The 12020-nt window shown below is 43.8% G+C and overlaps 1 protein-coding gene across 2 annotated transcripts in view; it reads right to left on the reverse strand.

The window, feature by feature from the left end:
* The window catches only part of Asator (tau-tubulin kinase asator), a 237581-nt gene that overhangs the window by 52321 nt on the left and 173240 nt on the right, over positions 1-12020 (reverse strand). For both annotated transcript variants that reach the window (XM_077694763.1, XM_077694764.1), the window contains exon 3: positions 851-998. In XM_077694763.1, coding sequence (XP_077550889.1) covers positions 851-998 — 148 coding nt within the window. The remainder of the gene's footprint in view (positions 1-850; positions 999-12020) is intronic.

Below are 12020 nucleotides of genomic sequence, written 5' to 3' on the forward strand. Positions count from 1 at the left end.
TGAAGACTGCGAAGCTTGTGCCGGAATTTCACTCTGCCAATAGAGAGTTTCAAACGTAAATCCTGAACAGCTCGAACCCTCACCAACTGGTTAGAAATCTTGTGCGAGAGCATGTTCACCATATCAGACGCTCAGTCAGCATCTGTTGACGTATTCACAAACGTCAGTGTAGCCCTACACATGGCTGTTTTGGATTATTGATTACAGAAAATTAATGGTTACGCATAGCAGCGCTAGTGCATCGCTCTTGTGGAAAAAGCGGTTGTCTGATGGAACTATGGCAATTATTGATAGATTTCTTACGGTTGCCTAGACCACTTTTCCAATGGGGGCACACATTGTAAAACTTTGCACACCAAGATCAAGACGACACCTTCAGCGCACTTGATTGTCTTCCGATTCCTTGACGGAAATTAACGCAAATCCACACCACCTGATTGTGTGTCCACGACAACAGAAACTAACGGGTCATCGTAGTGCTCGCGGCATGCTTGAAGAGTACACGATACTTGCAACTTTTCTGTTCCACATTTTATCCCGCTATTACTGGAACCAACAACGTGGTCCCTTGACACGCTTACGACGAAGGGCCCCTCCTTGCCGCGCAAGTCTGGGGTTCCCCATTTGTCATCACACCGAGCGCAGTATTCAAATCAGAATGATTCAGTCACTACGGTGAACCATTCCTCCGATCTTTGGAGAATAGGTTTCTAGGTAAGACCAGATTATTTACATCTAAGCACGTGAGAGAAAGGCAATCACATATGCGCCGGTTTTCCCCCTCCACATCCACCAGTATGGGCCTAGAAGCAGCCCCTTCCCGGCACTGGCCAGCACGGGGGACACGCACCCTGTAGCTTCTTGAGCACCGCCACCTCCATTTTGAGGACCTGCTTGGCCTGCTTAGCGGACTCCAGCTTCAGTGCCACAAGCTCCTTGGAGACCAAGTCGAGGCCCTCGTAGATCTCGCCAAATCCGCCGCCGCCTATCTTCTTCACCTGCAAAAGCCACCGGCCAAGACATCAGCACGCTTTCACATCGTGACTGACATAAAGAGGCTGAAATAAAATCTCAAGGGGAAGTTATCGGATAAAGTGGAAATCTACAACTCTGTAACGTACGAGGAATATTCTTAAACTCATTTTCACTGCTACACAAACCTGAATTTCTGGGTATACATTTTTCAGAGGCAATATTAGAAGGCTATCGCCAAAGTGTTGCGGTTGTGGGGCCGCAATAAATGCTTATCTAACACGCATGTATTTCTATAAAGCTAAACCCCCGGAGCCTGTAAATCTGGCTTCATTGCAATCCACAAACACATAGTTACGAAGAATTTTTGCACAATCAACATAAAACTTTGAAAGGAAAGCTTTGAGGCCTCCGGCTTTTCAAAAGCTACCATTTGTGCATAAATTAATTTACAGCTACACGTCTTACGACACGGATGGATCGACCGGGTTCTTCGGTAAGTTGGCAAAAACTGGCCGCTTATCTGCTCACATCAGGATTTCAGTAGTATCAACATTTCATCAGCGGAAATCACCAGGTTTGGATGGTGTATCCGTTGAATTACTTTGTAAGCATTTTGATGAACTTAAATATGTAATTCTTGCCGTCATCAGCAATATTATTTCAACCCAAATCGTGCCAGAAGGTTTAAAAGGTGCTCTTGTTAGACCTCTTTACAAAAAAAGGCGTAAAAATTTGCGTCGAAAGGTACCGAGGTATATCTATTCTGCCAAGAATTGCCCTTGTCCTAGAAAAACATGTGGTTTTTACATTGACTTCCTTTTTCGAAAAACACGACATACTTTCGTGCAACCGATATGGTTTCACCACTTGCTGGGGTACACAAACAGCATTGGAGGGCCTTTCGGATGTACTTAATAATGCATTGATCACAATGAGTTTGCCTGTTCAGTGTTTGTTGATGTGTCAAAAGTATTTGATTCTGTAAATCATGATGTAATGCTTGACAAACAGCACTAATATGGCTTCCGTGGGCCTTTCCTGTTGCTATTAGAAAATTACATTCGTAACCACCGACAGAATGTCGTATAAAGTAAAATTACAAGCTCCCCACAAGTACTGCAGTTTGGCATTCCGCAAGGGTTTATCTTGGTACCATTGCTTTTGAACTTATATGTTAACGACATTTCAAACTGTGTACTTCATCACCGGGTATTTCAGTATGCGGATGACAACCTGCTTGTTTCTAGGCATAGTGCCTTCGATCTTGCCGTTGGGAATCTGCAACATGATTCTGAACAGATAATCAAGTGGTTTAGCAGCAACGAAAATCGAATCAACACTAAAAAACTAAATTCCTTTGCTTTCATAATAGTCTAAAGCCATAACCGAATGTTACATCAATTTTTCGCATGTTCCTGATTGTTCGAACTCTAAATGCATACCTATTTTGCCTGTGGACTCTGCCAAATACTTGGGTACATTTTTTTTATTCTAACATGTCTTGGAACACGCATCTGGCCTTTATATGTTCTCATCTGAGGAAAACTGCCTGTTTGACGTACGGGCTCAAATCACTTTGTTCCTAAAAGTACGTAAGCAAATTGCCTATTCTAAATTAAGGTACGGAATTTTTTTTTTACTTTTGCTCTGATTTCTGGAAAAATAATGTGGATGCTATTTTACGTTCGATACTCAAACACGTTTTGTATGGTACACCAGATCTTGATAATAATGATGTCTTTTCGTGCTTTGCGCAAGCCCTATTTCACCTTGTTCTTCAAACAAACGATTGTACTTGAGTATATTTGGTCTCTCCAATTTTGCAAGCCGTACAATCCTGCGCGGGATTTACGCCCTCGCGATCGTTTTCTTTTACCACGAACTAGAACTCGATTTGGTGAACATGTTTGACAATACTATGTCCCGATGGTCCTGAATTATTTGCCAGACGGCTTTTTTTTCGATTAATAGTTGTAAGAAAATTAAAAATAGTCTGATAGAACTTCGCTATCGCCTTTAAGAGTGCTTCTTTGTCTAAATTACTTTCTTATAACTTTTGTCTGTTTCTTGGATATCTCAAAAGTTTTGCCTCATGACAGTGACAATTATCTGTTGGTGTACGGTTTACCACGTGTTGCTCCCTGCCCGAACCTGCCCTTCAAGCCCTTGTGGCTTTGGCAGACCCGCATATGTATACTGTTTTATGGAATCAATAAACACTAATATTATTATCGCTGCAAATATTTCGGATGATGGCAAGCCGTGGCCACCTGTACCACGTAAACGCCTTCCTTCTCCTTCCCGCCCACCCATGGCGCTATTCCCCTCCGGTCCCTCTTCAGCCTGCCTCCTCCTACTATAAATACGGTGGAGGTATGCTCAAGTCTATTATATTTTGCCGCGTTCCACTGCTTTCACGCCATGTATTGGAACGTCTTTTTACTTTCGGATTTCGAATGCTGCCGAGGCTTGGCTGTGAGCACATTTTGTATTCATACCCAGCTTTCACGCTCAAAATTCTGACCTCCCGGGAACCTAGTAGAACCACTTCAGGAAAGCTATATTTGGCATGACGCAAGACGTTAAGGTGGAGATTAACACTCTAAAATAATTTTCCAGGATTCCGAATATTTTTATTGTGTAATTAGCTGCTAATTCTTACTCCCTATGCATTTGTATGGGATAATTTCCATGGCTCTGGGGCTTAGTCGCGCAACGTGCACGACTTGAAACTGTGCACAAAGCAAGCTTTCACCCACAATATTAGCGGCGCGGAAATATTTTACATTTCGCGAAATAGATAGAGTCATTCGTGTTGAAAAGTATGCCATGAGCGGGAAAGCTGCACATGTCTGGGCGAAAAAAGTGCTTTCAAAGGGTACTTTTTCATTATATATTATTGGAAAAAGGAAACCCTTATAGATTTCAAATTAAACGCTTACACTGAAAACACCAATTATGTATTATAGATTTGCCTCATATATACTGAATATTTTTTTACTCAACAATGTTGCCGAATATGACGAATAATTCAGGCTGAGTGTATTGAAAACGTTTTGCCTATACAAACTTCTCGCTTGAATATTTGTAACTTTTTGCCGTCTGGTTGAAGAGGAAGAGACGAATATACCAACATTGTTTGGTGTAAGTAGCCCATGAAAAACTATCTTCCTTCAGAATGCTTAACCATTGAAATCCTGAGTGTTCCTAGATCTCTACAACTATACAAGAGATGTATTTTGTGTTGAGGTCTTAAGCCTGGCTTTTTTGTGTTTGTTTGCTTCGGCTCCAGTATCCCGCTTTCCATTAAAAATGGCTCATGACGCAAACACAAACGATGACAGACCTGCTGTCCAGGTGTTTCCCCGTTGGAAAAATGCGAAAGAAATGTTACCCACAAACGCCAGCGCTTACGAGTTGCGGTTTCACTGGATAATTTATGTACCATACGGATACATATTCCAAGCCTGAGCGTTTTAACATTGATAAGCAAGGCACCCGTTTTTCGTCTTTTTCCTATTTATCAGAAATTAGAACTCAACCGCGATAATGAACATTGAACACAAATCACGGAATCGTTTACATTCTCCCAACAAAGCTACAAGGAGCTAAGCCCGTTTGGCGGACGTCACTCAAGGTATGTCGGCTTTTTGTGGCCGCATTAGATTAACTATGAACGCCATGTACATTTGGCTGAGAGTCATTTTATTGGTTACAGATTTCATGCAGCGTAAAGTTACTGACGGCTATCGTTGGGAACGTCCTACAAAATTTCATGGTGCAAACTCAATGGGGAAAATTCCATATCACTTGGACACAAAGCACACAACAATGAGATTTCAGATTTGTCAGGTTTCGCTTAGGCTTAAGTTCGAGATTGACGATTATAGTACGTCGCCTTTTTAATCCCAAAAGCGAATACTCCCAATGAAGGGTTTAACAAGGGGTTAGCAAATCCCGATACAGTTTTGGCAGTCCTAAGGAAGCGTGCTCCCTAAATCGACACTGAAGCGATGTTAGAGCAAAGGACGGAATAAATGGCTTGCGCTAACAACAGTAGTTCGGGTACCAGAGTTCCTATTTCCTGTGCCACGAAGGGAAATGAGGGTACTCTTTTCATCGTCTCACCCCTTAACGCCGCCCCATGAAGGGCTTCATTTCAAAAACATGATAAGATGCATGCTTGTAGAGCCGTAAAAATCCGCCGGCCGTAGCCTACCATGTGCTTAGGACAAAATATAGGTTAGGCAGTCATTCACGTACTTACAAAAACAAAAACAACCGCGTCAGCGTGGCGCATTTGCCTAAAATTCTTTATACGCAAACACAGGCAAGCCTCTCCTAACGAAAAGTTTGTGTAATTGAAAATTTTGGTTGTCTCGAAGAAGGCAAACATTAGAGCGCGTAATAACTTCCGGCTGTAAATGTTAGCACAGCTCAAACAAACTTGCACAACCGTAAATGGTTTTGAAAGAGCAGTCATCCTTTAACCTCTCAGATTTGGACCAAACGACCAGGTGCGATTATGTTTCCTCGCATCTACGTCGTAGCTTCCAGCAACTTTTGAACTTTTTGCAGCGGCAGCGTTACTGCGCAGATTTCAAGCGGTTTGTCACTCTGGTGAATTGGCCACAATGGGCGAACTCTTAATAACACTTAATAAATTGTAGAACCCCCCTGTGGTGCACAAAAAGGATAGCAAATGACCCCACCCCTCTCCCCCTTCGTAAAAAACAGTCAGGATTTGGGCGAAAAATATTTATCTGGAATTTCCACACATATGAACCATTCATAAAAGAAACAACTTAGACTCTCTTTTTTTTAAGTCACCGGCCGGATTTTCGCTGTTTAATGCGCGGGATAGGCTAGACAAATTCTCTTAGCGCTGGTCCAACCGAGTTTTATATATAGTTTTTGTGTTGAGTGCCGCCTGTAGAGACAGCGTCAGACACAGTATTTTACTGACTCATTTGTTGCTGTTGTTTTCACTGTGTTGCGTCTCTTAAACGGCGTTTGTTATTACCCAGGCGGTATTTTCATTTACGTTTTGATTTTTTTGGATATGGAGCAGCTTGCGACACGGAAATGGTGCTTTTTTATTCCTTTTTTTCCCCTTCTATTTCTGCTCTTGTCAACGCCGTTTCATACTCACGCCGCTTTAATGATTTCCACATAAACTCCGCCAGAAACCCTACATACCAGAGAGTCTACAGATTACCCTACGAGCCAAACCCCACCCCTTCCCAACCCTCCCCCAAATAGTGGCGGCGCAAGCTGGCCAGACCACGGTGCGATGACCTTGGACGCCTCATCTGGCTCCCGGCTTTCCGGACTAAGACAGCCACCCATTTTTATGCCATATACACGTTTTTTTATTCAATGAATCGTATATTAATCAGGCATAAATTTTCAGTTAATGTTCCGCAACAATGTTTGTTCTTAAAATTTGTCACCTTAATTTGTTCAGCGCAGTTAAAAAGAGCCTGCTTTACTGCAGTTACCAAAGATGCACTGCCACATAAGGGATCATGCCACCTGTGGTAACAGCTTGGAAAGGTGTTGCCTACTATAAAAAACACACAGAAGCCGCCAGTGGTTTTGTTGACAAAAAAAAATGATCAGACATAAAAACACGGACAAACTTTTGTGCGAACCTCCAGAACTCACCAACTCACCATTTGGTCGAGTTGGTGATTCATTTTCAACCACAGAGCACGCGAAAAGACAGGGACGATGAATATTAACAAATAAAAAACTTCAAAATATCGCTTTACAAGCCAAAGAATCTCACGTATTAATTCGAAGCGCTGCATTCCTTACGAGCGTAAACAGTCGCATAAGTAAAAGAATATTTTCATCTATAATGTTTATGTTACATTCTCTGTGCCAAAAACTCTTGGACGAGCCTGAACTACAGTGAGCATAAAAGCCGTCCAGTAAGGAGAAGAGGACAAGACCTTTAACCAAAAATAGTATTTCTAACTCGCTCGGTAATTCCGCCATAAAAATTCCAACCTAATTATGGCGCCTTTACATCGAACAGGCAGCTTCCTGCGTGAACGTGAATCGGAAAGTGCAACAATGAAAATGCAGCAAGGTATCCCAGTAACCTGACAGCGCACTCTTAGAACATAGGGGAGTTGTCTGTTTCTTGTAACTAGCCGGTATGTAACTAGCAGTACACAACCACTCGTCAGAACGTTAACGTTAGAAGCGAGTCGTGCCATTACTGACGTGGCAGTCTTAGGTGACGCAAGCAAATTACTAAAAGTGATGTCACAAACAAATGTGATGGGATCAGTATGACGTTTGCACTGCAAGATTCGCTCAGTTATAATCGTCCCGAAGGCCATCAACAAACGAAGTTTTCCTGCTGGCTTTTGTCACTTAAAGCCTGTCATTAGAACAAAGTGTCGACCAAATTTGTGCGTTCCTATAAGCCCCTTCGGCCACGGTTCACCCACGCAGTTCCTTTGCTGCTTCATTGAGACAGCCCTAACAGCCTCTAGAAACCGTGCTATGCCAGTAATTGATTCACCAACCTAACGTTCCAATCCGAGTTACAATAGCCCCAAGCGAGAAGTTGCCTCAAAGTGAAGTGCGTGCAAAACACGATGGCGTAAAATCTGGTAACATTAGCGCTATTAAAGCTGTGGTTCTGACTTGAAACACCGCGGAGCACCCTCGGCAAGTGGTGCGGCAAAAGATGTGGCAGCTATCCTTAGCGTAACTGCGCTATTGGATTCGCGCGGCCCATAGCAATTTTGTTTTCCGTTAGTCTTTTACAGTCTTAACCTTCGTTCTGTGAAGAACTTCCCTCCTTTCTGGGTGCACACGTCGTGACCAGGACCACTTAGGCAATGGCAGTAAGACCTAACTACAACAAGAACAGCATGGCCCGCGACGTGACTCAAATGTTTACGAAGCTCCAAGAAGATGGTTCGCAGAACAGCGGCTCGTTTCTTTAGTACAACTGCACAAAAAAGAAACACGAACGTCAGAGAACCGATTCAACGCAGGAATCTGTTCTTTTTCGCGTCCGCCTTACTATTTTATGCTATAGCGGATTTTGCTCTAGCAAGAAATGGATTGCCGACTTGCCCAGAATGCTACTTTTATCAAGTCCCGCGTCTTTGTGTCGCGTAAAAGCAGCGTGATCCCTTTCTCAGTTCAAATAGGCTATTTGGGTAGATTGGGGGAGCTAAAGCTCATTCACTTTTCTTGACAAATGCTCGATGGAATTTCGGTTTTAGACAGATATTGTGTGTACTTGAAACACCAGAACAGAAGACCCCTCAGATTAACAAATCATTTTAAATAACGCGTATTTTGTATTTCAGCTGTGCCGGCCGATGGAGCTACGCAGAAGCGTCTTCATGTCTACGATGACGCTTGCGTCATTATTGTTAGACGGGTGTTTCCTCTAGAACCACCTCGGTGTGCTTCTTAAATTTTCTTCCGTGTTTGAGGCGCATGTGTGTTTTCCCGTTACTCACATTCCGTGTCGATTGAAAACTTGTATTTATAATAGTCTAAACTTCGGTTTAGTTTGTACAGGTTTTAACTGTGACACTTTCGATGGGAGGCAAAATACAATCCTGAGAACAATCAGTACCCACGGGGCTTTGAATAAACTGCTGGCGTGTTCATGTCTATTGTAACCCAATTTTCTAAGCCTTTTTTGTATTTTTAACACGTGCATGACACTGTAATTTTACATTATTCCAACTGCTCCCGATGTATTCTGACGCATGCCGTACACCGGAGAACATATATTTACAAGAAAACTATCTTTACGTACCTCATTTCTCGTGCATTTTCGGTCTTGCAACCAAGGTTGCGCGCATCAAATTTTGTAGACGCTTCGCGCAATACAGACCTTTATTTCCTGCTTTTTTTTAATGGCAGTCGTAGTATAATTTTCACCTTACGATCTAATAATTTCCAGCCAAAAATTTAGGAATAGTTATGTGAGGATTTCGACAATCTTTGCCACTAGGACCTAATTAAAAGTGCCAGTAGAAACGCTGCACAAAATACGGAAGGACACCTGCAGCGAAAGTACCGCACCCTGCGCTTCTAATTGACGACCGGAAACGCCACCCTGCCGTCATACAAAGTACCGAGATAAGCAAACGCACAGGGAAGCAAAGGACGCCAAAGGAGCACTAGCCCACGAGATGAGGGCCGAAGGGATGACTCCAGGTTCGTATACTAAACTCATCACCAACGCTTCAAACGACGTTGGGCGAGTTGAAACGAAACGTTCTGAGCATCATATTAGCGGGAGGGGACGTCTGCAACATCAACATAATAAATGTGGCGCTTGAATAGAACCGTTATGGTCCGAAAAAGAATTTCAGAATAATGTGTTCACGGAATGTTACGTACTGGACTGATCGCAACTTCTTTTGAAATATTCGGGCGACATTTTAATCCTGTCCGAGAAAGACTGAAGGTGATGTGTGAAGCAATCACCAGAGCTGTAATCCAAACGCTGCACCGGGAAATATAAAGCTTCCGTTATTGAAGCATCAGTAGTTTAGGGCTGGCATTGCTGACCCACAGATATTCAAGATCTTCAACACCAAAGGATGCATATATGCGGCCTGCGATTGCTTTAGTCCGGACAAGGCGAAGGATTCCAATCACAGAACAAGACTCCCTACTTCACCGTTATGCTTCCTTGTACCTTGACAGCCGTAGGATAACTGTAGCTTATATTGCGTGATCTTGTGTGCATGTCGTAATGGGCCCAAACTGAAATAGAGGTTCCGTTGGTGTCTCCGGGCACCCGCCATTGAGCAATTTTATTTAACCATTATTACGTAACATATATCTTCACAAAACCAGCAGACGCGTCGAATTTTGTTGCGGTATATTCAGATCGCAGAACAGTATATTAACGAGGACGCAATATCGGCCCCAGTGCCATCTATCATTTGCCGTCTACTTCAGTGAAGGCACAGCCAACCCGTGGACGTACGGCCTTAAGCCCACAATTGGTTGCAAATTATTCGTCGAATAATTTAGACTAGGAAATTGCAGTGATTAGCATACATGCATATTTAAGAAAAAAAAATGACGGACAGCGCTTTTTCTTCTGAATTGTGAAGCGAAAGCCCTTATATCCAGCGGGACCGCGTGAGCCTTTTACGGCGTAGGGCGACGTCACATCCAAAAATGGTTTGGAAAGCGGCCGTGGTTTTCTGATTGCGGCTTCCATCGTCGCCTGAAAATCCCCTAGACTTTGTACGTGGTAGCCGTGGGTCGGTATCTACGTTCCTGTCACAGCCAAATGAGCATTTGCTATCATCGTCACTGGCCAACCAAGTGAGAGGTTGTGTTTTCACGCCAATATTCCGCCTTACCTTGTTACTACCATGGTTTTGAACCTAACCAACCGTCACGCAAAATTAGATGCACTTTACGTTGACCTGCGGGCGCCGGTGGTTAACAATTTTCAGATGCAGGCCACATTAGGTTGATTGACTGTGGGGTTTAACGCGCCGACGCAACGTAGGGGATGAGGCGTGCCGTAGTGGATGGCTCAGGATTAGATTTGACCATCTGGGCACCTTTCACGTTCGCCGCAATCTCGAACACAAGGCCATTTTTGCTTTTCGCCTGCATCAGAAAAGCAGCCGCCGCGCCCGGGATTCCCAACCGCGTCCTCGTGGTCAGAAGCACAACGCCTTAGCCACTGAGCCTCAGCGGGGGTGTTCATTAGGTATTTTTCAGTAAACTGGAGCCACCGTCGCGCAGCGTAGTAACGGATGCGGGCTCGGCTCGCATACCGTGGACGGTGGGTTCGATTCCTATCCGGTCCCAAGTTTTTATAACTTTCCGTTCAACTTAAATGCTTTGGTTTTGTTTTTCGCTCATTTTGCAATTTTAGGAATTGTTTCGCTGCTGCAGACGCTGGCGCCAGACAGCGGCTTTTGTGCTCATTATCATCATTCTCGTCATCCTCGCCGTGGTCACCATCCTCAACAGGCCCTTTATTGCTGTCGGATTACTACGCCACTAAAACGCAAGGTTACCCCCGACAACAGTTTCGAGCATCCAAGTACAACCAACGGCTCTTGCTTCCATTTGCATATAGCCCCTAACTCAATGAGGCGCCATAATATCGGTATTTTGAAAATAATATCTGCAAGCAGAACGTACTCTTCGGAAACCACTAATGACACTGCCCTTACTTGAAATGTACTGCATAAAGCGCTGTATATTATCACGGTACATCAGCATCATCATCATCATCACCACCACCAGCCTATCTACGCCCAATGCAGGGCAAAGGCCTCTTCCGTTAATCTCCGATTACCCCTGTTCTGTCCTAACTGCGACCAATTTATCCCCGAAAACTTCTTGATCTCATCTGCCCTTCTAACTTTATGCCGCCCCTGCAACTCTTGCTTTCTCTAGGGATCCACTCTGTTACCTTTAATGACCAACGGTTATCTTGCCTTCGCATTACATGGCCTGCCCACGTCCATTTCTTCTTAATTTCTACTAATATGTGCTTAACACGCGTTTGTTCGCTGACCCACTCCGCATTTTTCTTGTCCCTTAACCTTACACCTATCATCTTCCGTTCCATTGCCCCCTGAGTCGTTCTCAATTTAAGTTGAACCCTCTAAGTGAGCATCCAAGTTTCTGCCCCATAGGTGAGTACCGGTAAGATGCAGCTGGCATACACTTTCTTCTTAAGGGACAATGGTAGGCTGCTATTCATTATCTGAGAATGTCTGCCGTATGCACTCCACCCCATTCTTATCCTTCTAATTTTCTCGGCCTCATGGTTGGGATCCGGGGTCACAACTTGGCCTAAATAGATATATTCGCTTACCACTTCCACTGCCTCGCTACCTATCTCAAACCGCTGTGCTGTCCCGAGGTTATTTATAATTACTTTGGTTTTCTGCAAATTAATTTTCAGGCCCACGGTTGTACTCTGTTGTCCAGTGCAGAAAGCATGCTTTGCAAATCATCCCCCGAGTTACTTAGCAAGGCAACGTCAACGGAAAATCTGAGGTTACTGA

Source organism: Haemaphysalis longicornis, unplaced genomic scaffold (genome assembly GCF_048455015.1).
Source record: "Haemaphysalis longicornis isolate Haplotype H1 unplaced genomic scaffold, Haemaphysalis longicornis Haplotype H1 scaffold_13, whole genome shotgun sequence".
Lineage (NCBI taxonomy): Eukaryota > Metazoa > Arthropoda > Arachnida > Ixodida > Ixodidae > Haemaphysalis > Haemaphysalis longicornis.